Source organism: Rhinoderma darwinii, chromosome 4 (genome assembly GCF_050947455.1).
Source record: "Rhinoderma darwinii isolate aRhiDar2 chromosome 4, aRhiDar2.hap1, whole genome shotgun sequence".
Lineage (NCBI taxonomy): Eukaryota > Metazoa > Chordata > Amphibia > Anura > Rhinodermatidae > Rhinoderma > Rhinoderma darwinii.
In genome coordinates this window covers 354891948-354919937 of record NC_134690.1, presented here as the reverse complement: position 1 = coordinate 354919937, position 27990 = coordinate 354891948, and the positions used below count along the sequence as shown (strand labels likewise).

The 27990-nt window shown below is 41.3% G+C and overlaps 1 protein-coding gene across 2 annotated transcripts in view; it reads left to right on the top strand.

Moving 5' to 3' along the window:
* PPP4R3B (protein phosphatase 4 regulatory subunit 3B) overlaps positions 1–20730 on the top strand; it is a 54640-nt gene extending 33910 nt beyond the window's left edge. Inside the window, exons 8-16 of one of the 2 annotated variants that reach the window (XM_075862981.1) lie at positions 4182–4331; positions 4650–4752; positions 7727–7768; positions 9004–9162; positions 10147–10316; positions 11869–12008; positions 12988–13172; positions 17977–18179; positions 20031–20730. In XM_075862981.1, coding sequence (XP_075719096.1) covers positions 4182–4331; positions 4650–4752; positions 7727–7768; positions 9004–9162; positions 10147–10316; positions 11869–12008; positions 12988–13172; positions 17977–18179; positions 20031–20129 — 1251 coding nt within the window. In that variant the 3' untranslated portion in view covers positions 20130–20730. The remainder of the gene's footprint in view (positions 1–4181; positions 4332–4649; positions 4753–7726; positions 7769–9003; positions 9163–10146; positions 10317–11868; positions 12009–12987; positions 13173–17976; positions 18180–20030) is intronic. The other variant, XM_075862982.1, reaches the window with a different exon arrangement.
* Positions 20731–27990: the final 7260 nt, after the last annotated feature.

Sequence of the window (27990 nt, the reverse complement as noted above, 5' to 3'; positions counted from 1 at the left end):
AGGCCACCCCCAAACCAGACTGCATCCTGGACTACAATAGGTACATGGGAGGGATGGACTTGTCAAATCAAGTCCTGAAGCCCTACAGCGCCATGCGGTGTGGTATAAGAAGCTGGCCGGGCACATCATACAGATGGCTTTGTACAATGCGTATGTGCTACGTCGATGTGCAGGCCAGAGGGGAACTTTCCTGGAATTTCAAGATCTAATCTTTAGGGACCAGGAAGGGGGGGCGCATCGTACCAGGGCAACACTTTCCAGGAGAAGGTCCCCAAACCGGTGGAAAGGGAAAGAGTCAAAAGAGGTGCAGAGTCTGCTATAAGAGGGGGATAAGGAAGAACACAATATACCAATGTGACACGTGTCCCGAAAAACCAGGGCTCTGTATAAAAGATTGTTTTAAAATGTATCATACATCCCTTGATTTTCAATTTACCCTGATGCACTCCGCACAGCTTACCCCCCTCATCTTTCCCTTCTGAGCCCTGCCGTATGCCCAGGCAGCTGATAACAGCCACATGTAGGGTATTGTCGTACCCAGGAGAACCCACATTACAATTTAAGGGGTGTATATCTCCGGTGGCGCATGCTGGGCACACTATATTGGACACTGAAATGGCATATACATATATAAAATTGCAAATCTCACACTGCACCATCTGCTGCGCATTATCTTTTACACAGTACCTGTGGGGTCAAAATGCTCACTACACCTCTAGATGAATGTCTTAAGGGGTGTAGTTTTTAAAATGGGGTCACTTCTCGGGGGTTTCAACTGTACTGGTACCTCAGGGGCTTCTGCACACATGACTTAGCACCAGAAAAGCTCCAGTAGGCCAAATGGTGGTCCTTTCCTTCTGAGCCCTCCCATGGGCCCAAAGGGCAGTTTATCACCACAAATGGGGTATTGCCGCACTAAGGACAAATTGGGCAACAAAATGGGGTATTTTGTTCCCTGTGAAAATAAGAAATTTTGATCAAAAATGACATCTTATTGGAAAAAATATAATTTTTTTCATTTCACAGCCCAATTCAAATAGGTGCTGTGAAAAAACTGTGCGGTCAAAATGATAACAAAAACCATAAATGAATTCCTTGAGGGGTGTAGTTTCCAAAATGGGGTCACTTCTGGTGGGTTTCCATTGCTTTGATACCTCTGGGGCTCTGCAAATGCAACATGGCACCCGAAAACCAATCCAGCAAAATCTGGACTCCAACAAACACATAGCGCTCCTTTCCGTCTGAGCCCTCCCATGGGCCCAAACGGCAGTTTATCACCACAAATGGGGTATTGCCGCACTAAGGACAAATTGGGCAACAAAATGGGGTATGTTGTTCCCTGTGAAAATAAGAAATTTTGATCAAAAATGACATCTTATTGGAAAAAATATAATTTTTTTCATTTCACAGCCCAATTCAAATAGGTGCTGTGAAAAACCTGTGCGGTCAAAATGATAACAAAAACCATAAATGAATTCCTTGAGGGGTGTAGTTTCCAAAATGGGGTCACTTCTGGTGGGTTTCCATTGCTTTGATACCTCTGGGGCTCTGCAAATGCGACATGGCACCCGAAAACCAATCCAGCAAAATCTGGACTCCAACAAACACATAGCGCTCCTTTCCTTCTGAGCCCTCCCATGGGCCCAAACGGCAGTTTATCACCACAAATGGGGTATTGCCGCACTAAGGACAAATTGGGCAACAAAATGGGGTATGTTGTTCCCTGTGAAAATAAGAAAATTTGATCAAAAATGACATTTTATTGGAAAAAATATAATTTTTTTCATTTCACAGCCCAATTCAAATAGGTGCTGTGAAAAAACTGTGTGGTCAAAATGATAACAAAAACCATAAATGAATTCCTTGAGGGGTGTAATTTCCAAAATGGGGTCACTTCTGGTGGGTTTCCATTGTTTTGATACCTCAACGCCTCTTCAAACCTGGCATGCTGCCTAAAATATATTCTAATAAAAAAGAGGCCTCAAAATGCACTAGGTGCTTCTTTGCTTCTAGGGCTTGTGTTTTAGTCCACGAGCGCAGTAGGGCCACATGTGGGACATTTCTAAAAACTGCAGAATCTGGACAATACATATTTAGTAGTGTTTCTCTGGTAAAACCTTCTCTGTTACTAAAAAAAAATTGAATAAAATTGAAATTCAGCAGAAAAAATGAAATTTGCAAATTTAATTTCCACTTTGCTTTAATTCCTGTGAAATGCCTGAAGGGTTAAAAAACTTTCTATATGCTGTTTTGAATACTTTGAGGGGTCTAGTTTTTAAAATGGGGTGTTTTATGGGGGTTTCTAACACATAGTCCCCTCAAATCCACTTCAGAACTGAACTGGCACCTTCAAAAAAAGGCTTTTGAAATTTTCTTAAGAATATGAGAAATTGCTGTTTATGTTCTAAGCCTTGTAACGTCCAAGAAAAATAAAATAATGTTCAAAAAACGATGCCAATGAAAAGTAGACATATGGGAAATGTGAACTAGTAACTATTTTGGGTGGTATAACCGTCTGTTTTTCAAGCAGATGCATTTAAATTCTGAAAAATGCTATTTTTTGTAAATTTTCTCTAAATTTTGCAATTTTTCACAAATAAAGACTGAATATATCGACCAAATTTTACCACGAACATGAAGCCCAAAGTGTCACGAGAAAACAATCTCAGAATCGCTTGGATAGGTTTAAGCATTCCGACGTTATTACCACATAAAGTGAAATATGTCAGATTTGAAAAATGGGCTCTGAGCCTTAAGGCCCAAACTAGGCTGCGTCCTTAAGGGGTTAAAGGGATATTCCCATATCGGACATTTCTGGCATATCCACAGGATATACCATAAATGTCTGATAGATGTGGGTCCCACTTCATTAGATTAAGGCCCCACCTATAACCAGAACGGGGCCCCCTGAGTCTTGTCCTACCTTCTGTCGCTGGGCTCTGGCCACTGTTTTACGAGGTGGCTGGGTATTCCCGGAACAGGCAGAGTGCCTTTTACGAAGTGGTTTCCTGAACTCCCATTGTAAAGAAATGAGGCCGCATTCATTACATCCAATGTGTAGTGTATTCAGCCCAACATAGGAGTGTGCAATTATCAGATGCAAAATAATGAGACTCTAGCCCCAAGGTTTATTAAAGAAGCGCTCCGGAATTTTTTTTTTTAATCTTTTGGTCCATTTTGTTATGGATAACTTTTTTTTATCCTTTTCAATTTGCTCCTTGCTTAAAGGAACAGTGTCATCACAAATAATTTTTTTATATGTTAAAGATGTTAGTGCCTTAATATAAACGTTTATTTTCATTTGTGTGTTTGTGTTTTACTGTTTCTTATTTTTACACTTTTTCTTCCCTATGGGGGCTGCCATTTTTTGTTCCATTTCTGTGTGTGTCGATTAACGACACACACAGACATGGAACACGGCAGCTCCAGTCCCATAGGGACTGTGAACGGCTCCCGTCCCATTGACTGCCGTGTACGGCGTCTGTGTGGGAACTGCGCATGCGCCGCTCCCACACAGTCCTATTCGAAATTGGCGCCGTCCGGCGCCATTTTCCTGTGGACCGGAAGTCGCGGCCGGACAGTAATATTACTACTTCCGGTCGCGGCTTCCGGACTTGTGCACATGGAACAGCGGCAGCAAAGGGAGCGGACGGGCCGGAGGGAGCCGCGGCGGCAGGAGCAGGTAAGAGATTTCAATGTATGTTAGTGTTTGTGTGTGTTTACTACTGTATGTAAACCTACTACACTGTGGGTTACCTCAAAAAATGGCGACACACAGTGTAGGAGGTTAAACCTTTCAAACCCCTCGTTTATCCCGGCACTAGCCAGGATAAAGGAGGGGGGGATGCTGAGAGCTCACTAGAGCGAGGGCTTTTAACCCAACGTTGCAATGCTGCAATTTTGGGAACCGCTCCATCTAGTGACCAAAAATGGGTAGTATTATAAATTAGAAATAATTTATAATATTTCCTGGACTCGTGCAAAAAAATAAAAAAAATTTGAACAATGTTTAATCACCCACACACTAAATGTTTAATTTTTTTTTAAAAAAACATGTTTTTCGGGCAACACATTCCCTTTAAGTATTCATAATCTGGATGGACATGCGTCTTTTTTCAACTGTACAAACTATAACTATGTAATATTGTGTTATTGTAACAAATATTTTTTTTCTGCCACAGGACATTCTGTTGATAAATGTTGTGATCGAGCAAATGATTTGTGATACAGACCCCGAGCTTGGTGGAGCCGTTCAATTAATGGGACTCCTGCGGACACTGATAGACCCCGAGAACATGTTAGCGACAGCTAATGTAAGAACATGCAAATGGGTAAAAGCATCCTTTTTTTTTTTTTTTTTTTTTATTTTTCTTTACCTAAAGTATAGTGCAGTGGCAATACTGGGTGCACACACTGGACTGAAACCTACATGCCCGTTTAGGCAGCTACAAGTATTCCAGCATTTCTATGTTCTTCCTTCATAAGAAACCTGTTATATATTAGGTCTGTTACTGTTAACCTTACCTGCAGTGTGTGTGTGTGTGTGTGTCCGCAGTCCACAGCACTGTCCACATAAGACTGTAGAAGATACCTTTTGTGGCTTTACAATATTGATATCTGCATTTTTTTTTTTTCTTTCCTCTTTGTAGAAAACTGAGAAAAGTGAATTCCTGAATTTCTTCTATAATCATTGTATGCAAGTCCTCACTGCCCCTCTCCTGGCCAACACATCTGAAGACAAACCGGATAAAGGTATACTACCAGCAACTGCTGCATATGCCACGTCGTATTTTTGCCCTCAATCTTCTAAATAGATAAAATAGAAATGCGTTTTGTTTTTCATGATAAACTTGTTGCCTTAAAGGGTTTTTCCCATAATAGAGTATGCACACTACCATTCCATTCTTATGGGGATCCCTGGAACAGCAGGGTGTAAACCATTCTGGTGATCGGTAAGGGTGCCAGTTGTTGGACCCCCACCGATCAGATCTTTATCACTTCGCCTGTGGATAGGTGATAAATAATGATAATGGAAAAACCCCTTCCCGCCGCAGCCCTTTTTCAGATTTTCATTTTTGTTTTTTCCTCCCCACCTTCCAGACGCCGCAACGTCTTTATTTTTCCGTCTATATAGTCCTGTGATGGCTTTTTTTTTTTGCGGGACGAGTAGTAGTTTTTCGTAGCACCATTTATTTTGCCATATAATGTATTAGGAAACCGGGAAAAAATTATTTGTAGGGTAGAAAATGGAAAAAACAGCGATTCCTCCATGGTTTTTTTTGCGCGCCATTTTTACGGAATTCACTGTGCGATTAAAACAACATGTTAACTTTATTCTGCGGGTCAATACGATTACGGCGATACCAAATATATATTGTTTTTTCTATATTTTACCACTTTTACAAGTAAAAACCGAAGTGTAAAAAATTTATTTTGTCGCCAAATTCCGAGAGCCGTAACTTTTTCATTTTTCCGTCGATTAAGTGGTATGAGGGCTTATTTTTTGCAGTAGTTTTTAATGATACCATTTTGGGGTACATGCGACGTTTTGATCACTTTTTATTTAATTTTTTGTGTGAGATTAGGTGACCAAAAAATAGAGATTTTGGCGTTTACAATTTAATTTTTTACGATGTTCACCGTGCGGGTTAAATAGTGATATTTTGTCATAGTTAAAACTTGTACGGACGCGGCGATACCAATTATGTTTATTTATTTTTTACTATGCTCTAGGGGGAAAATGGTAAAAGTGGGTGTTTTTTGAACTGTTGTTTTTTTTTTTTTATGTAAAAAAAATTAACTCCTTTTTACTTTTGTTATTAGTCCCCCTAGGGGACTTCAACCAGCGATCGTTAGATCGCTTGCACAATATACTGCAATACTAATGAATTGCAGTATGTCGTGATTCTGACAGGCATCTATTAAGCCCTGCCAGAGGCAAGGCTTAATAGGTGTACAAAGATGGCGGACCTGGGGGCGTTCATTAGGCCCCCAGGCAGCTATAGCAACCATCACCCCACCCGCGCGATTGCGTTGCGGGGGGCGCGAGGAGCTGTTAGATGGGGTCGCCCCCTCTTTCTATTTAAATGCTGCGGTCGCTATTGACCACAGTATTTAACGAGTTAAACGAGTGGGATCGCGCTCTAGAGTACGATGCCGCTCGTTACTCTGAAGTGTCGGCTGTAACAAACATCCGACACCGGCATCGTATGGAGCGAGTTCACTATGGATACGTCAAATGTCGCAAAGGAGTTAAGCTTGTCATATACATAAGAGAGCTGTTGACTGACCGCAAGTTATCAGTCCAGATTCCTCCATACACGCGCACTTTTGTCCGGGTTCACACTGTGTTTCTAGCATATGTCTTTTGTTTTGGTGGATGAACTCCCATTGAAAGACAAACTTATGTTAAAAACGTATCGTGTGCACCCAGCATTTAAAGAGGCTCTGTCACCAGATTTTGCAGCCCCTATCTGCTATTGCAGCAGATTGGCGCTGCAATGTAGATAACAGTAACGTTTTTATTTTTAAAAAACGAGCATTTTTGGCCAAGTTATGACCATTTTTGTATTTATGCAAATGAGGCTTGTAAAAGTCCAAGTGGGTGTGTTTAAAAGTAAAAGTCCAAGTGGGCGTGTATTATGTGCGTACATCGGGGCGTTTTTAATACTTTTACTAGCTGGGCGCTCTGACGAGAGGTATCATCCACTTCTCTTCAGAACGCCCAGCTTCTGGCAGTGCAGACACACAGCGTGTTCTCGAGAGATCACGCTGTGACGTCACTCACAGGTCTTGCATCGTGTCGGACACATCGGCACCAGAGGCTTCAGTTGATTCTGCAGCAGCATCGGCGTTAGCAGGTAAGTCGATGTAGCTACTTACCTGCAAACGCCGATGCTGCTGCAGAATCATCTGGTGCCGATGTGTCCCCGCTCGTCTGACACGATGCAGGACCTGTGAGTGACGACACAGCGTGATCTCTCTAGAACACGCTGTCTGCACTGCCAGAAGCTGGGCGTTCTGAAGAGAAGTGGATGATACTTCTCATCAGAGCGCCCAGCTAGTAAAAGTATTAAAAACGCCCCGACGTACGCACATAATACACGCCCACTTGGACTTTTACTTTTAAACACGCCCACTTGGACTTTTGCAAGCCTCATTTGCATAACTAAAAAAATGGTCATAACTTGGCCAAAAATGCTCGTTTTTTAAAAATAAAAACGTTACTGTTATCTGCATTGCAGCGCCTATCTGCTGCAATAGCAGATAGGGGTTGCAAAATCTGGTGACAGAGCCTCTTTAAGTTTGCTGCCGATCACCTGGTGCAGACAATCAAAGGATTGGGCAGGTTAAAAGCAAACCAATGCAACTCTTGTATCTAGTGTGCATGACCTTTTGATAAAGTTTTAAAAGAAATAACATTAGCAAAACGACAACAAAAATCCATGTCCTGTCGGGTGATCCCCAAATTCTTCATGCAGTGTTTAACCCTACGATAGATTTTGTTTTTCGCTGCCTGTTGTATTTAGACTTTGGTGCTGTCCGGTAGTTTTACTTGTGCCATTTCATTGATCTTCCCACTAACCCACGTAACAGACAATCCTTGACCGTATACATCTGACGTATGTCCTAAACAGCTAGACTGTGTATACAGTAGAATCCATGCCATAAAGACTTGTTCTGTCTTTGAGAACTAGAAATGATCTTTGTTTGTGCTTTTCTTCAGATTCTAGTATTACACCCACAAAGGGCAGCACGATTTGTCCAGGTAAGTGTATTTTGTGTCTGTCTATTAAAGTAACTGACTTCTTCAGTCATTTGTGGAACATTTCTTTTAGGGATTTTCCTCTGGCTATGCGATTAGAACCCCATTTTCTCTCTAGTCGTTCAGGCGCTACACCTATTAACATTAAGCGGTTATGATTCTTGTGCGCGTGCCAATCTCGCCAATTTATCTGCTCGTGTAAATGCTTTAGTGTAGCAGAGCATTTACCTTGACAGATCTATGGAGGTTAGAGTAGAGGACTGTGGCTTTATTCTAGTGAGTGACCAAAGACCGTTCTCTGAAATAGTTGTAATTCGGAGCTGCACTTCTCTACCAAGTGGAATATTGTGCAGAATAATGGCAGATAAATAGCTGTATCTGCAGAGACGAGCTTTAAAGAGCAGATTCCCTGTAAGTAAACCCGTTATGAAATCCTATATTTGTTCTTTAAACACAATTTGCACCATTTTTATTTTTTTAATTTGGTAAACAAAACAACTTTTTAGGCAGAAAGTGAACAGTCAGTTATTGAAGTGTTGAAAAACTGAGCCACTGTGACAAGGGCCAAATTGTGATGGCTAAACTGGTCTGAGCATCTCCAAAATTGCTGGTCTGTGGCCAATGCAGTGGTTAGTACCTAGCAAAAGTGGTCCAAGGAAGGAAAACTGGTGAGCCGGCAAAAGGGTGATGGGCGCCCAAGGCTCGTTGATGCACGTGGGTAGTGAAGGCTAGCCCTTCTTGGATTTCAAAGAAGTTACTGTAGCGCAAATTGCTTAAAAAGTTGCAGGGTGTGATAGAAAGTTGTCCGAATGCACAGTGTATCACAGCTTGCGGAGTTTTGGACTGCGTAGCTGCAGACTGATCATAGTGTCCCTGCTGACCCCTGTCCAAAATGGGCACTTGAGCATCAGAACTGGTCAATGGAGCAATGGAAGAAGGTGGCCTGATCTAAGATGGATAGATATACTTATTTTCCCCACTAGGAGGTGCTACTTCTAGTTATACAGCTCCCCTTGAAATCAATAACCTGTATGCAGTAAGCTAATGCAGTGTTAAATTAGCACAAAACTGAATGATAATCTCCTAGTTATAGGAAGGCTTGAAGTAAAATGACTTCTGTACCGATTACACGTCTTATACCAGATAATGATTGCCTAATTCTTGCATGGAATATTCTCACAATGGCTTTGGGTGCTTTGTGTATTGCTGACGATCATTGTTTCTTCTATGTATTTCAGATAACTATCAGACTGCTCAACTCCTTGCATTAATTCTGGAGTTGCTGACGTTCTGTGTAGAACATCATACGTACCACATCAAAAACTACATCATGAACAAGGATTTGCTCCGAAGAGTGTTAATACTCATGAACTCAAAACATACTTTTTTGGCACTTTGTAAGTCCTTTTCTTTCCTATTTAAAACTTTTGTCTATAACACATTTTCGGAATCTTTATACCAGGGTGGAATAACTTAAAAAACGTGGCTCTACCTGTGGAACAGTCAATTCCACTGCAGACGCTGAGAAGTGGCCATGCCTGTAGGCCAACGTAACTAATAGGCTAGAGACTGGTTACTGGTTTGTGCATGAGCTCCTATTAGTTATGCTCGATCCTAGCCAACTTTTTGCCTGTGTACTTGTGAAGTGGCTGCAGGGAAACGGCGGCTGAATGACCGATGTACTTCCCAAATAGCATTTTCAGCTGGATGACCGACATTATGTTGCCCCACAAACGGTGGTTAGAGCTCTTATTAACTATTGGTTTATCCCATTATGTTTTTGTTTTTTTGATCTATGGCTTGCTAAAAGTGGCTGTGCTTCCTAAGGGTATGTTCACACACAGTGACCATAAACGTCTGAAAATAAGGAGCGGTTTTCAGGCGCAAACCGCTCCTGATTTTCAGACGTTTTCGTAGCAACTCACATTTTTTATTTTACGGACGTTACTGGAGCTGTTTTTCAATGGAGTCAATGAAAAACTGCTCCAAAAATCGTCCCAAGAAGTGACATGCACTTTTTCGCGGGCGTCTTTTTACGCGCTGTCTTTTGACAGACGCGTAAAATGAAACCTCGTGGGAACAGAACACCGTAAAACCCATTGCAAGCAATGGGCAGATTTGTTTGTAGGCGTAATGGAGCCATTTTTTCTGGTGTAATTCGAGGCGTAAAATGCCCGAATTACGTCTGAAAACACTGCGTGTGAACATGCCCTAACAATCGTCCTTTTTACAAGGCTCCTTGTGTACATTTTGCTATTAGTGTAAATGTTGGCTGTTTTTTTTATTGAGGGATGATATAGCGACGCTCATATTTGCAGCTTTCATGTTTTTGATGATTATATTTGTAGCGATGTATTATTCATACAATGTCTTTATTTTAGGTGCTTTGCGTTTCTTGAGGCGAATAATTGGTTTGAAGGATGAATTCTACAACCGTTATATTATAAAGGGAAATCTCTTTGAACCAGTTATTAATGCACTTCTGGATAATGGAACCAGATACAACTTGCTAAACTCTGCAATAATAGAACTGTTTGAATTCATCAGAGTGGTAAGTAGCTGTCTGACCATACTAGCGCTTACATCCCGGGGTACAGGCTCATATCTGCCCCGCTAAGCCACGTTTACTATGTATGGGGAAGGCCGTTTCTAGCACTTCTCCTACTATGGCCATTTGTTCTGTGTTCGAGAGAGGAATTTATTACTCTTTACATACAGCCCTGATGGTCTGTTGCGATTTTACTATGGGGGGGGAATCTCCAATAGAGAGCAGAATTTAACCCCTTCCCAGCCCACGTCATGGGGAAGGGTGATGTTTGGAGTGGGCTCACTCGCTGAGCCCCCTCTATACGCTACAGGTGTCAGCTGTGTATCACAGCTGACACGCTGCTCAAACAGCCAGGAACAACGATCGCGCTGTTCCTGGCTGTTTAACTAGTTAAATGCCACAGTCAATAGCAACCGCGGTGTTAAGACAGAGGGTGGCTGCCACCTCCGACAGCCCAACGGACCCCCGCAACGCGATCGGGGGGCGCCGATGGTTGTCATGGTAGCCCGGGGGTCTAACTATTGCTGGTTCAAGTGCCCTAGGGGGACTAATAAAACGTGTGGTGAACTACGTAAAAAAAAAACTTGAACATCCGAATCGTTGTTTTTTGGTCACATTAGCGTTCAAAAAAAGAAGTAAAAAGTGATCAAAAAATGGTAGTAATAAAAACCACAGCTCATCCCGCAAAAAAAAACAAAAAACCTTCACACCGCTCAATCAACGGAAAAATAAAGTTCTCAGAATTTGGTGAAACTGAACAAATTTTTTTAACAAATTGTTTTTTCTTTGTAAAAGTAGTAAAATCTATTAAAAAAACGTGATAAATTTGGTATCACCGTAATCGTATTGAGCCGCAGATTGAAGTTGTCGTTTTTACCGCACGATGAAGGCCGTAAAAACAAAACCCAAAAAAACAATGGAGGAATTTAGGTTTTTTTCCAATTCCACCCCACAAAGAATTTTTTCTCCGTTTCCCAGTACATTATATGGTACTTTAAATGGTGCCAATAGAAACAACAACTGCTCCGGCAAAAAATAATAAAGCCCTCACGCCAAAAATAAAAAACATGAACATGTAAAAACCAAAAATGTCTGAGTCGTTTAAGGGGTTAAATACTGTGGGGGGGGGGTCTCTTTTTTTTTTTTTTTTTTTTGTGGTTTTAAATGGAAATTGTTTTAGGAACATTCAGGGACTAGAAGTCCTAGCAGTCGGAATAGGACATATATTGTTAGGTGTAGGGAGCATGCCAGAGTATGGGCTATAGCAATGGCGTCCAATAGTGTTGGGTAAGAACATGGAGCTGGTGTACGAGCCCCATTAATAAGGGGGCTGATGTTGCTGTTATAGGGTCATCACTTCTGTATCTGCTTTTCCTGTTCCTGTCACTGCATTTGGCTCATTCAGATCCACTTTCCTCTTGTGCTTTCATAAAGTCCTCTTACTGTTCAAACTTGCAACTCACTATAAAATGTCACCGCTGCCAGTATAATAGATCCAGCGCTCGTCAGTAAATCAAGTGGATCTTCAAGTCAGATCTTTCCTTTTACGTTGCAGGAAGACATAAAGTCTCTAACGGCACATATAGTGGATAACTTCTATAAAGCTCTTGAATCTATTGAATATGTTCAAACATTCAAGGGGCTGAAGACCAAGTATGAGCAAGAAAAAGACAGACAGAGTCAAAAATTAAACAGGTGAGGCTGCTGTAAAAATTCTAGTGTTTTCTATCTTGATATTTTTCCTGCAGATATAGTAAGACCTCATGCACTGGAATGGGAACCTTATTACGGCACCATACAAAACAGCTGTATTATGGACGCCTGAGGCGTCGTCTATTTATTTTTTGCTCAACTCTACTGGGAAAATTTTATTAAGACTGGTATCTCATACACCAGTCTTGAAATAAAAACTCTAGCGTAAGATGTGCCAAATTCGTTAAGAGGTGCGTGCCTCTTATTAAATTAGGCGCATATCTCCGGCCATCCGAGTGCCAGCAAGTTAAACCTACGGCGGCTATGAGCTGGTGTAGATTTGTGCTGTAAAGTGAATTGTATAGTGCCGCTGGTGACCCCGCCCCTCCCACTTTCTCTGCTGAGAGCCGTAGGCAGCGTAAAAATTAAAGTCGCTAAGCTTTTGCAGCAACTGCGACTTTTCTAAAGCAGAAAACTTTTTATACATTCAATTCAGAAATACAGAATGCAGTATACTCCGGAGCTCCCTCTAGTGGCAGCTGCAGGTTGCTTTAAACCGATGTGTAGAAATACATAATGAACCAATTTTAGATTAACAACAAATGTTCAAGCACAGACATTCATATAAAGGATTTTTTTGTCGAATGTGTTTCTCTTTATCTGGATGATACAATCTGTTATTTGGAAGTTTGATTGACATCAATTTTTCCTGTGACTGGGAATGCAGTGCCCAATTATACAGCAGCTGACCTGAGCAATCGAGTCCAACTCCTGTGCGATCACATCTACAGATGTAACAGGCGCCAAACAAATTTGTGCCACGCTACGACATTAACCTATTTACGTAGCATGGTTGTCCGTTCACTTAATATAAGAATGGCCGGGCTATGTAAGAAGCGTAGAGCACCACGGTAGTTGCGCAGTGCACCGAACGTTCATTTGGCATTTTGGTGACACTTTTTTAAATATATTTTCCCCATAGTGTACCGTCTATTCTGCGTAGCAACAGATTCCGTAGAGATGCAAGAGCTCTGGAAGAAGATGAAGAGCTATGGTTTAATGAAGACGAGGAGGAAGAAGGTGAAGCCGTTGTACCTCCTGTCGAAAAGTCTAAGACAGAAGATGACTTTCCTGATAGTTATGAAAAATTTATGGAAACAAAGAAAGGTATAAATGGATGGCGCGCCTTTTTTAACGGGGTATTCTGGCTTTGATTTTTTTTTAAATGTACTTAAAGGGTTTTTTCATGCAAATGTATTGTGCAACTTTTAATATGTAAGTCAGTGCTACTATATATAGATCGATGCTCTGGCAGCCAGATGCATCCCGTTCCACTGTTCTCCTTCTGAGTCACGTGATTAGCTTAGCCACGTCTATACATTGGTAGTCAGTGGTAACAACCACCTGTTTTCCACGACTCCACTCTTTTCAGTATCCCCGTTATCGGCACATGTGCGGTTTGTCCAGTGCGGCATCATGCAGAGGAAGGAGTTTTGGTGTCATGTTGAAGAGGAGAGGGTTTCGGGCTGGGTGTGAGTTTCATGTCCCGTCCATTTTAGTATACTCAGATAGAAAACTGGCACTTGGTGGTCACATAACTGAAGAGAATGGTGGAATGGCCGATCTGCCTCCCGGAGCGTTCATCTATATGTAAGTGGCGCTGACTTGCATAATAAAGGTGCCCAAAACAATTAAACTCCTTTCAATGTATCAACTCAAGATCTCTGCTTGTAGTTGTTGAATAGGAACCTTTGTGTACATACCCTTATGGTGCGCAGTAATGCAGCATCTGATAGAGCCTGCATTTGGAATAGAACTGAATCCTCCTCAAGGCATTTAGAGGTAGGGAGCTGTAATACAGTAGGTCGCGTGAGCCCTTTGATAAATCTTCCCACAAAATGATCTATTATCTGTGCGGCTCCACCTCAGTCTGATCATGCTTCTGCATCTGTCAAACTCCAAGTACACCACAGGTTCAGTCTATGTACTTAACCCCTTCCCGCAAAATCACGTACAGTTACTTGATGGAAACTGGTGTTTGAACGCATTTCCACGTAACTGTACCTGAAGGAGATGGCGCTAGCTCAGGAGCTGAGCCAGCACAATCACCGCTGGGTGCCAGCTGTAGGTCACAGCTGGCACCCTGAGGTATCCGTCCAGGACCGGAGCTAGCCTCCGATCCAACCGATTAACCCCTCACATGGTGCGTTCAATAGAGATCTCAGCATGTGAGGAGTTTTTAGCCACCGGCACCCCAGCAACGTGATCGCTGCGTTGCCGGTGGCTGCAAAAGCGATCGGAGGCCTAATACTTACCTCCCAGTCTGCCAGCAACAAAAGCCTCCTAAGCCCTGCTTGTCGGGGCCTTAAACGCTTCTGGTACCATCGGCAAGATGGCGTCGGCTCAGAAGCTCAGCCGGCGTCATCAGCAGTGGGTGTCCGCTGTATGCAACAGTGGACACACCAATGTATCGGCAAGAACCGGAGCTAGCGCCGATTCCTGCCATTAACCCCTTCGATGGAGTGATCCAATGCGATTGCTGCATCTTAGTGGTATGTAGCAAATCGGCAGCCTGCCATGCAATGGCAAGGCTAGCTACTGCTACTATGGCAACAGCAGGCCTAACAATGGCTTCCTGTCTGCCATTACGGAAGCCGATAAGGCCCTGTCCGGAGGCGGAGCCTGATCGGCTTGCTGTCCGTGAAGAACTGACCGTTCTAATACATTGCATTACGTAGGTAGTGCAATGTATTAGAACCTCAAACAAACAGTTGGAGCTTCAAGTCCCCTGGTGGGACTAAAAAGTGTAAAAAAATATGTAAAAATAAGTTGTAAAAAATACAATAAAAGTTTCAAGTAATAACATAAAACATGATTGCCCTTTTTCCCTTATCAAATCATTTATTATTGAAAAAAAATAGCCATACATATTTGGTATCGCTGCGACCGTAACTACCGTAACTATAAAAATATTATTATTTATCCCGCACAGTGAACGCCGGAAAAAAAAAACTAAAAAATACTGCCATTTTTGTTTTTTTGGTCAATCAAAAATTAAAATAAAAAGTGATCAAAAAGTCGCATGTATCCAAAAATGGTACCTATAAAAACTATAACTTGTCTCCTAATCTAATAGGCGCTTTGATGCTGATAACGACAGGGTTTTTTTGTTTAGTTCTTTTTAACCCCTTCAGGACACAGCCTGTTTTGGCCTTGTGGACGCAGGCGATTTTTTCAAATCTGACATGTGTCACTTTATGTGGTAATAACTCCGGATTGCTTTTACCTATCCAAGCGATTCTGAGATTGTTTTCTCGTGACATATTGTGCTTTACGTCTGTAAAAAAATTTGGTCGATAAATTCAATATTTATTTGTGAAAAACACCAAAATTTATAGAAAATTTGCAAAAAATTTTTCTAAATTTGAATGTATCTGCTTGCAAAACAGATATTAATACCACACACAATAGTTACTAGTTAACATCCCCCATATGTCTAATTTATGTTGGCATCGTTTTTTGAACATCCTTTTATTTTTATAGGACGTTACAAGACTTAGAACTTTAGCAGCAATTTCTCACATTTTCAAGAAATTTCCAAAACCTATTTTTTCAGGGACCAGTTCACTTCTGAAGTGGCTTTGAGGGCCTTATATATTAGAAACTCCCCATAATTCACCCCATTTTAAAAACTTCACCCCTCAAAGTATTCAAAACAGCATTCAGGAAGTTTCTTAACCCTTTAGACATTTCACAGGAACTAAAGCAAAGTAGATGTGAAATTTACAAATGTAATTATTTTTGCAGAAATTCATTTGTAATAGAAAAAATTCTGTAACACCTAGTGGATTTTGAGGCCTCCTTTTTATTACAATATATTTTAGGCTCCATGTCTGGTTTGAAGAGGTCTTGTGGTGCCTAAACAGTGGAAATCCCAAAAAGTGACCCCATTTTGGAAACTAGACCCCTCAAGGAATTTATCTAGTTGTATAGTGAGCATTTTAACCCCACAGGTTTTTTGCTGAATTTATTGGCGTTAGTCTGTGAAAATGAAAATCTACATTTCTTCTGAAGAAACATAGACATTTTTTAATTTTTGCAAGCAATAAAGGAGAAAAAGCGCCCCAACATTTGTAAAGAAATTTATCCTGATTACGGCAATACCCCATATGTGGTCATAAACTTATATTTGAACACATTACAGCCCTCAGAAGGGAAGGAGCGCCATTTGGGTTTTGGAGCTCAAATTTTGCTATAATGGTTTTCGGTGCCATGTCCCATTTGCAACGCCCTCGAGGGACAAAAACAGCAGAAACCCCCCAAAAGTGACCCCATTCACTATCAGAATCCAAGAGAGCAAATGCCTCTTCAGTGGTATATAACTTGCGTGCCATTTTTTACGTATTTTTTTTTTTTTACTTATTTTTTGTAACCGTTTTAATAAAAGTAACAAAGAAAAAGTCCACTAATCCATTGATCAATAAATTTATGAACAACCCTAAGGCCCTGGTCACAGAGTTTTTTTTACAAGTTTTTCGGCGCGGAAACCGCTCCGCAAAACTCGTCAAAAACCGCCCGAAAATGTCTCCCATTGAATTCAATGGGAGTTGGATGAACTTTTTTACCGTGAGCAAAAAAAACGCATCGCGGTAAAAAGAAGCGACATCACCTATCTTGAGGAGGTTTCCGCCTCCAAAACCCCATTTCAATCAGTCAGAAGGGTAAAAAAAAACACCTCGAGTGTTTTGACGAGTTTTTGGCAAACCACTGTGCAAAAAACGTCCGGAGCAGTTTTTGCAGGAGGAATTTTCCTCCTGCAAAAAATTCCGTGTGAACACAGCCTAACAATGAATCAATGTATTTAGAATTTACAGACGTGTAAAATATATGAAGAGATTTATATAAGTATATGTGTGTATACGTATATATTACATGTACGTATATATCTATATGATGATATAGATATACAACATCCCTAATTATTAATTTTTAGTGTTAACAAATTTCAAATATATGTCTATATATAATATATATTACGTGTGTGTGTGTGTGTGTGTGTGTGTGTGTGTGTGTATATGTATATATATATATATATATATATATATATATATATATATATACACAGTATATAAATATATATCTAAATAATTTTATAGATGTAAATATATAGAGAGAGACCGATATATATCTGTCTCTCTCTCTATATATATATATATATATATATATATCTATATATATATAATTAATGTGTGTGTGTGTATGTATATATGTATGTATATGTATGTATATATATATATATATATATATATATATATATATATATATACACACACACACACATAAGCCCTAATTGATTATTAACTAATTAATTGTCCTAGTCTGAGTACTATCTACCTAAACTATAGCTAGCTGCCTACACTAAACTATGTGGAGGTGGTTTCTGTGTGTTTTTCACAGTCCTTGTGTCTTTATATGAGACACACAGAAGCTGCTCGGCACAGCTTCTTCTCCCCCACTGTCTCAGAACGATCTGACAGGGAGGGAGGAGAAACATTGTAACAAACAGCACGAAACTTTGCTGCTGCAACAAACTTTGCTGTGAACACCATGATAGCTTTATCATGGTGATCACGTCATCAGGACCGACACCAATCCGGTCCTGATGTCTTCTCTCAGCACTTAGGCTGCTAGTAGCAGCGTGTGCTGAGAGATTCAGAGCACAGGGAGAGCGCTGTGCACTCTGTTCTGACACCACGTAGATTAACGGGCTGCAGGAGAAAAGCCCAGCACAGCAGCCCGTTAATCTACGTGGGCTGGTCGTGAAGGGGTTAAAAAACGTTTATTTACAAAGTTATGATCATTTTTAGATTTATAATTTTTATAGGAAGTTATAAACTGGTGACAGAGCCTCTTTAAATTAAGCTATTTATGTTCCTATCATTTTTTTAATTTTATATTTTTCCCCTCCAAGCTAAAGAAAGTGAGGACAAAGAGAATCTTCCAAAGAGGACTGCAGCGGGAGGGTTCAAGTTCACTTTTTCTCACTCTGCCAGTTCAGCTAATGGAGCAAATGGTGCAAACAGCAAGTCTGTGGCAGCTCAGACCCCACCAGCAGGTTCTAATGGATCATCATCTAAAAACACAAGTTTATCAACTACAGTAACCTCTACCAAGGTGAGACAATATTACGCTTGAGTCCTAAATATTGCTCACCGCTTAAAACGCTCCCGTATATATCCTTCGGCCACCATTTTACCATTTACATAACCAAACTTTGTGAGTACTTGGTATTACTAATCTCCCGCTGATCCCGAATCACATCCTGTATTATAATTCAGAGCTGCGTTCACAATCCTGCATACTTCAGAGCTGAAATCGTCCAGTGTACCTTGCTTGCTCTGGTGTCTTGCGTTCTCTGTTCCTTCTTTACACCATACACTGTTAGTAATCTATGTCTGACAAGCTTGTCTAGGGTTTCCAAAAGCAGCCAGAATTGTAAATGCAGCTCCGGACTATAATAAGTGATCAACGGCATTTACAAAGTTGCTTGGCTTTTTATGTAGCAAATATATACACACTGGACCTCCGTTTATTAAATGTAACAAAGAACTGGCCTTGTTGCCCATAACCAATTTGGAGCCCGCCATTCATTTCTTAAACTTGTGGAAACATGACATCTGCACTGTGGTTGCGATGAGCAGCAAGGCCAGGTTTTAAGTTAGACCGTTTTATAAATGAGAACTATTGTATTCAAAGGTGGCGGTTAAGATTGTAATATGACAAAGGACTTAAAACCTTAGTAATGCACTTTACTAGCTGGAACCCCCCCTGTCCGTACTATATGTTCCATAGAAATATAGCATGGCTGCTTTGTTCTAGAACAGTGCCATACCTGTCCATGGGTTGTTTGTGTATAATATTGCAGCTCAGCTGTAGTACCAGCCTGTGGACAGGCGTGGCACTGTTTTTGGAAGAAAGCAGCCTAGCTCTGATCGGCAATGACTCACATCATTCCCATTTAACCTCTCAGGTGCTGCAGCCAATGGTGACCTCTGCATCTGAGCAGTGAGGCAGAGGGAGGGCACTACCTCTATCCCCCTGATCGGCCCCAGCCCTCGGCAAAGTTGCGGGGTGCTTATCGGTCGCTGTGGCAGCTGGAGGCCTTTTGAAGGCCTCCGACTGCCTTCTGTGATCTATTATGAAGCCTTGCTAGAGGCAAGGATTTATACTAGAGCATAGGTAGTCATTGCTAATCTAATTTTACTCTGCTCAAAGATGCTTTGGTGTGGGGGCAGTCAACAAATTTCAGGTACAACATAATGCTAACCAAGAAATCTAGAATGCTTTGCCCACCCCTACATGAACCTACTTCTTCTAAGCGGAAATTCATGTGATCTTGCTTAGTTTTAATAATAAAAACAAAATGGGATCACTATTCTACAGTATGACTGATTTTTCCAGGGCTAAATATTGACTCCTGCTTGTGATGGGGAAACCTCCTCTTCAACCATGACCTAAAGACAAGTGTGATTCTCGTAGGGTGAAACAGGCCGGCTGCATCCTTCTTCTAGACGAGTTCTTCTCAAATCCAGTCTTCTAGTGCAACCAACAGGTCGTGATTTGAGGTTATGCCATAGAGCAGGTTTCAGCGACCTTCGACATGCCTACTGTTGTGAAACTGCAATTCCCAGCATACTCTTATAGCCTTTGCTGGACTAATAATTCCTTTGGCGTTCAGGGCATGCTGGGATTTGTAGTTCTACAACAGCTGGAGTGCTGAAGGTTGCTGACCCCTGCCATGGGGGGGGGGGGGACAACTGTGGTAATTCCTGGTGCTCTGACAATTACATAACCTGCATAATAGGGAAATCCTGAAAACAACCTGTTGGAGGACTTGAGGACTGGTGCTGAGAAACTCTGTTCTAGAAGATCCCAAAGCAGCAAGAAGCTGTTGGTAGTAGCATTGCATGTAGCTTTAGCCTATGTTATAATCGACTGATGAACTAACATTCTCTGTTTTTGCAGCAGGGGAGTCTGATCGGATTGGTGGATTATCCTGATGATGAGGAAGAAGAGGAGGAGGAAGACACATCTCCAAGAAAAAGACCTAGGCTGGGATCCTAAATTGACAAACTTAGTTTTGGGTTAATACAGCAACTGATGTCTGAGCTTAGTGTGAGTCAGGAAGCTTTCTCCCTTGAATAATATGGAAGTAGCCAAACTCCGCTAGAAGGGTGCAAATGCCAAGATTTCATGGAAGCCCCACAAGTGTTTATGAATTCTTGTAGGGTTTCAGAATGATTGATTCGCTATGACAAGATACTTCAGTCCATCTTGTGTTTGGGGAAGGGGACAGATTGGATCACTTAGACACGTTTTATTGTTGCAGGGTTTCCCCAAGATGTAAGTCAACTAGAATAAATAAAAAGCTCAAAGCTTTCAGTTGCACACCGGTAATCCTAATTTTTAATGGTGCTGGCCATAATGTTTTATTAATTGCCTATTTTATAAAAAAAAAAATACAAAAAAAAAAGAAATTGAAGGGAATGAATTCTGATCTAACTTTGGGACCATTCTTTGTAAATTTGATTCCCGTCTTCGATAGTAGGGAGGGGGATGGGTGACGCATTGTAGTGCATGTTGACTATAAGAAAAAACAAACAAATGAGAAACTTTCAGTGTGTATTTTATTAAAATCTGAAGTCAGAATGGACAGATGTAATAAGTAGCCCGTCCTGCATACTGCACTTCCAGAAATACTGATGCCAAGGATCAGTAGCTTCCAAAACTAGTCTGGAAACTGCCCGTTGACCTCCTAACCAGTGCCTCAATCTCTTGCAGTGTTACTATTTTTGTGTTAATTATATGAACAGTGTGTTTTAAGCTTCTTCTTTTTTTTTTTCTCTAAAGCATTCAGCTTCCTTGGTTTAATGCCATTAGCTGTTTTTAGTCCATATGAATTAAATATTCCAATTATTTTTCTGTGCTGAAACCATCATGGCTATACAAGAATCAAATATACCAAAGGGGTTAACACAGCAAGCAATGAGTTGCCATCAGCCGTTTTGTTTCATAGTGTCGGGGAAGACTGATATATGTGTATGTATGTATGTGTATATATATATATATATATGTGTATATATATATATATATATATATTATGCACCACTTTTTTTTTTTTTTTTCTTTTTTCCCGGCAGAGGTGTAAAGGGAGAGCCGCTGCCGCCTCCGCTCTTGGTACACGTTTTATACATAGCAATTCAGAGCACATTCCATGGATGTAAATGAATTGCAGCTGATACACAGTGACCGTGTAGTTGAGGAATACAATTTTTGTTTTGATTTTTTTTTTTTTTTTTTAAAGTAGCACCTGAACTGTATATATTTTAATATTCTCCCATATATGATCTGAGATCATGCTGAAGAAAAGTGTTCCCTCCTTCACTTGAATTTACGGTTCGGAGACTCAGACCAGCTGCAATCCTCTCTGAAAGTCGCCCTTGTGACAGGTTCTAGATCCGTTTCTCCTGATGATAGTTGAAGCAGTTTCCCAGTTTTGGAGATTTTGTAGTTAATTATAATTTTAGCTATTGTTTGGAAAGATGGGCTGTCTGTGTAGATATGAAGTATAGTTCTTTTTTCCATAAAAATACAGAAGTTTATTTTGTATTAAATACCACTGTACTTGTTTTACACCATTTGTATACATGTGGTGATATTAATGCTGAACTGTAAAATTCAGGAATTAAAATGTGACCCTGTAATTCCAGATGTTTTGCTTTCGCTTGGTTTTTGAGTAGTCGTTTTTTTTGCCGTTTTAGAGCATTCATTGTGGAGCTGTGTAACTGCTGCTTTGATTTGTTCTCCTGTGCCACCTCTATGTAGGACGCTGAGCATCTGCACTATGTATGTACTGGACAAGGGAATATGTAGTTATGCTGTTGTGGTCTACAAGGAAGGAGTTATAGATAAACTCCCAAAGTATAACACAGGCGATACTATACACCGGAATATTACTGGAAGGGAGGTAAGAACATGAAATAGCAACTGTTACACCGCTCTCCCCTTGAATGCCCAATGAGTGCTACACAGAGGCAGAATAGGGAAGGGTTAATTATCAGGGTATTAAACATGGTCAAGCAATATGCACCTGGTGGTGTCAGACCCAAACAAACTATATACAAATAGTAACGCAGTCCATTGCATAGATATGTTGCCCAAAAGTTCTTATTTGTAGTCAAATTCAGCACTTTAGTCCGTGGGCTGTGTGGCATTGCAGCTCCATCTCACTGGAACTGACCACTTTTTTTTTTTTTTTCCTTAATTGGAGCTGGTATATTTCATTGCCACAGATATGTGACATCAAAATCTTTATCCATATACAATCCACAAATGTGAACTGCACCCCATCATGTACAAAATGCCCTAGTGATGGGATCTGCAACCCGCAAGGATGAGTTACAGCCACCAGTTAGCCTGTAAGCATTTGTTGCGTTCTAGTAGATTTAAAAAAAGGCATGCCAATGTGTAATACATGGGAAACCAGGATACAACGGCACACCAGGATTCGTGTCCCTCTACATAGATAGAATTCCCACCAGTTTTGCCACAGACTGATTCCAGATCTTTGAACTCTTCCCACAATTAACTCTGTGCTACCCGCCACCATTGGGGCAGAGACCATCTTTCTGTACCGAGAATGGAGGGCTGTCTTATACGGCAGCTACTTTCTTTTCTATGCTGCAGGACCTGGAAATCGTGTGAGCCGCCAAAGAGTTCTTGCCTGCGTCTTCCAGGTTCTGCACTTAAGGGCTTATTCAAACGGTGTGGCCAAATCTTTGTTTAAATTGCATAAAATAAAACCTTTTTGACCACGCCTCTTAACAGTCAGGAGCGATTTGAAAACGGGGAAAGGTAATGGGTGGGGAACTGTCACTGGTGGCACCATTTGGGGCCACTGGTTTGCATTAATGAGGGAGACGGCTATTACTGTTTTGGAGACGCTGACTGTCAATGCCATGGGGGCACTGTAACTTACAAATCTATTTTAGGCAACTTAAAGAAGTACTCTGGGTAAAACCGATTTACTGTTATGAATAGTGCAGGGTCTATGGGTGTGATGCCGTTTCCTCAGAACCAGCACTAGACACTTGAGATGTGTCCTATACCATCACGCCATACAAAGGATGTGCCAGTGTCGTCGCCCCCCCTAGTGCAGTATGTGACAGATTCATTAACAGGGCGTTCAGACACTGGGCACATCAGGTGGACATTTCGAGAGGGGATTGAAAGGAACACCAAGTATATAACAGCAATATCTAGACACCGGACCATTTAATTTTACACAACTCCAATTTTAAATTTGTTTTGTATAATCTAAAGTTAACCCTGCTATGTGATCATACGGTGTAGAGAGCGGTTATGTCCCGCAAAGTGCTGCAATATTATGACCCCGTGATGCCTAAATTGCAAATCTGCAGCCGAATTTCAAGTGTCGGCCTCAGATTTCTGCTACAGATTCTTCATAAAGAAAACCAAAAACCATTTTGGATTTATCTATGGCAAACACTGAACGTGTGAGCGTAGCCTTTACAAGTAGCATCTCCTCGTCTAGCTGGGCTGCTTTCATTTTATTACATGACTCATAAAACACAATTGGGGAGTTCATCAGGTTTAAGCTTTAAAATTAGTTAAATCGCTTTCTCATATTGTATTAAATGGACCACTCCACCGACTAAAATGGTAAATTGAATAGATTCGCTCACCCCTAATCCTGGCCGGATCTGAGCACAAGGCTCCACTGATTCTATGCAGCGTCTGAATGGCACAGTTGGTATCGCACAGAGAAGAAGAGAATCTTGTGGAATTTAGACCTTATTTTGCTGAACTGAACAAACTACCTGTAAGGCCTTATTTCAACCAACTAGTATTTTGCGTCTGCAAAAACGGAGCGTATTTCTTGCATTTCCGTTCTTTGTGGTATCGGCGTGCATTCTGTGTGGCATTAGTGTTCCTGTTTTTTTTTTTTTGTTTTTTCTCATTTCTTTAACAACTGGTGCAAAAAAAACAGACCGCACACAGATGTTTGTGTTTTTCATGCAACCATTGACTTCAATGGGCAACGTGGTCCACAGGGAGTTTCACACAACGGAACCATGTGTGAAAAACCACGGATTCGTGAATAGCCCCTTTGAATTGCATAGGTCCGTGTGCTGTTGGTTTTTTTAACGGACCGCACACGGATGTATATTACGCTTGTCTGAATAAGGCTGAATACTGAGAGAAAACCGCTGTTGCATTTGAAAAAAGTTTGACGTTTTCTGACACGTTTTGGGTTTTTCTGAAAACCGATTTGGTCCTCTTTAGGCTGGATTCACACGAGCATGTTCGGTCCGTAATGGACGGAACGTATTTTTCGGCCGCAAGTCCCGGACCGGACACAGTGCAGGGAGCCGGGCTCCTAGCATCATAGTTATGTACGACGCTAGGAGTCCCTGCCTCTCCGTGGAACTACTGTCCCGTACTGAAAACATGATTACAGTACGGGACAGTTGTCCCGCAGCGAGGCAGCAGTGTGTTCGGTTCGGGACTTGCACCCGAAATACGTCCGTCCATATGAATCCAGCCTTGGGGTCAGTGCACACGATGCGTATTACGTGCGGTTTGGCGTGCAGCAAATCCACAGCGTAATCTAGTACCAGCAAAGTAAATGAGATTTCAAGAAATGTCATCTACACGGTGCAGATTTATTCTGCACGTAAATTGACTTGTGGTGCGTATTTTAAAATCCGCAGCATGTCAATTTATCTTGCGTTTCCACTTGCCAATTGTATCTGTCTAGTTTTAAAGAAAAACTTGCCTATTTCCGCATCAAGGTGTAAAACCGCACCATTAGATGCGGTTTTAGCTGTGGTATTCCGTGCATATACCTGTGGTTTTGATGCGTATTTTCCTGCATTAAATTATGCACCATGTGCGTTCAGGCTTAAGGCTGGGTTCACACATGGCGGATACACTGCGTAATAGCACGCAGCACATCCACCCTGTCTGCCGCAGTGAATTCCAGGCGAAAATGAGCACCAAACTGGTGCAGTTTTCCACCCGAAATGTCCGCTGCAAAAAGCTGGCCGATCTCCTGTGATTGGCTGCCGTGTCGGTCACATGGGATGAAGCGTCATCCCAGGAGGCCGGCCCTCTGACGTCATCCAGGCCGGCCTCCTGGTATGACGTTTCATCCATGTGACCGCCGCTGCAGCCTGTGATTGGCTGCAGTGATGGTGACATGAGATGAAGGGTCATCCCAGGAGGATGTAACAGACTCCTAGGTAAGTTTATTAGTGTTTTTTTTTTTTTCCTGAGTTCCGTTTTTTTGTGGCGGGATCAATGCGAATCTGCTGCAAGAAAACTGAACTGTTCTTTAATGTGGGATTTACATCCCCATTGAGTTCAATGGGGAAATCCCACAATATATAAGCAGCGTTTCAGTAAAGAGAACTGACATGCTGCGGAATGTATTTCCGTACCACAGGTAAATTTCTGTGCGGTATTTCCACTCAGTATTTACCCAGTGTGTAGATGAGATTTGTTGATCAATACATTGTACGTACTCCAAAATGGTTTCATTACAAAAAATAAATAAATACTACGCCGACTCAGAAACTCGACCACCGGGTGCTTTACGCTTCCGTCATGGCTCTTCCAGGAGCGGAATTCCCGGCCAGAGCGTTGCCGACATTCTATCCAGAGATTCCGCACCTAGAGGGAGCCCCTGATGTCCCTGTCCATATATAGTCCATTGTTTGTTTTTTGTTTCTGATCAGCTGCCCTGGTAAAGCTTTGTTCGTTCCTTAGGGCACGTTCAGACGTGGTAGATTTTCCATGCGGGATCTGCATCGCAGATTTGCAGAAATTTACAGTACAATACAAGCGGATGGGGTTTTAAAAACCCCATTAACATGTACCAGAAAAAAAATCCACGATGAAAGCAAATCGTGCTGTTGGATTTCATCCTGTGCTATGCATATGCTACAACTTGTGACAAATCCGCTGCGAAGTCTGAAACAAAATCTGCAAATTTGGTGCGGATTTGCATTAAAATCTGTCCTCAAAACTGCATGGCTGTTTTTAGCTACATGTGCATTGCGGTTTGTCAGGGTATGTTCACACGGCCTATTTTCTGACGTTTTTGGGCCATAAACAGCCGAAAAATCTGGAGCAGAACGTCTCCAAACATCTGCCAATTGATTTCAATGGGAAAACAGCATTCTGTTCCGATGGAGTGTTTTTTTAAGCGTAAAAAAAACGGCCGCGAAAAAGTGCAGGTCACTTCTTGGGACGTTTTTGGAGCCGTTTTTTATTGACTATCGAAAAAAGTTTCAAGAACGGCCGCGAAAAATGCGAGTGGCTTAATAAAACGTCTGAATCGGGAGCTGGTTTCCCTTGAAAACAGCTCTGTATTTTAAGACGTTTTTGAGTTTGTGTGAATGTAGCTTCGTTATGTGTTGGATCTTCAACTTTTCTGGTTTTATATAAAGCTCTCAAACCTGTGCGTGACATCATGAGGAGGATACCCCGGGTATGTATGGGAGCTTCTCACCCTGATTTTTGTGAAAGCAGCTGCAGTTTCTTTAAAAGGGTTATCCAGGCCTAAAGAGAACCTGTCACACTGGTAATGCGGGCAGCATGTTATACAGCAGGAGGAGCGCAGCAGATTGATTATTTTTGTAGCAAAAGATTCAGTATAACTTGTAATCTATTAATTTAAACCTCTACTCATTCTACGCCTAGGTGTCCAGTGGGTGGTCCTAATGACTGATTGTATTCACACTCCTACAGGGAAGGCTGTTGGATAGCTTCCAATCACTAGGACCGCCCACTGGACACCTAGGCCCAGAATGAGTAGAGGTTTAAATAAATGACAAGTTATACTGAATCTTTTGCTACAAAAATAAACATCTTTCTGCTCATTTCTTCCTGCTTTATAACATGCTGCTCCCATATTGGGCTGCATTTTCAACGTGACAGGTTCCCTTCAAAAAAATAAAAATGAAAAAGCGATCTTGTTGAATCCATAACACATATATATGGCACTACTATGACGTCTGGTACATATTCATAAAAGATAGCAGTACATGCTAAATGGTACACGCAATACAGGAGCCACAATTATCCGTAGATGTAATTTTTCAAAGAGATGGACCGCGGTTTGAGCACGACTCCTTGATATGCCAGTTTCTGCAATTTTTTTCCTGTTCTCTGTAGCTTCCTCTGTATTACGTGCACCATTTAGCATGTACTGCTATCTTTTATGCATATTGTGACAGAGTGCATTTTACTTCTCTGGATGAGAAGTGCTGTATATTGTATAATTACACACTATATAAGCTATTTTTACACGATTACTGACATTATGATTTGTTGTACATGGGGTTTAATTTATATCCATGAATTTATAGTGCCTGATGAAGGTCAAGGATCTGACCGAAACGTTGCACCACTACTGGCAAAATAATAAATACCTTTCTTGGAAATGACTCCCACTGGTGTGCATAGTACCTTCTTTATAAGATTTCCTGAGATCAGACACCAAGACTTTCTCAAGACCCCAACACATCACGAGACACCTACACTTCACAAGACATCGCTAGACAGAGGAAATGTATTTGCTATGTTAATGGAATACTTCTTTTAGACTGTAAGTGACTAGGTGCAGGGTGTAATATGTTCTGTTGAACTGTTTACGCTTTAATGTCGCCCACATTTGAATGATTTTTACCGTAAGTAGGTTTAAAGCTTTCAAAATTTTTCTTAATCCGAAATAATCAAATAGATTTTTTAATGCCAAATTTGATTTTGCATCTTGGGTCTTGTCATTCATGTGGATATTCTAGCTACCCTACCAAAACCAAGTACACCTCTTCATGATAACGGTATTCCCTAATGGCAGTGGCCTCTTTCGGCAGGATAATGTGCCCTGCAACACTGC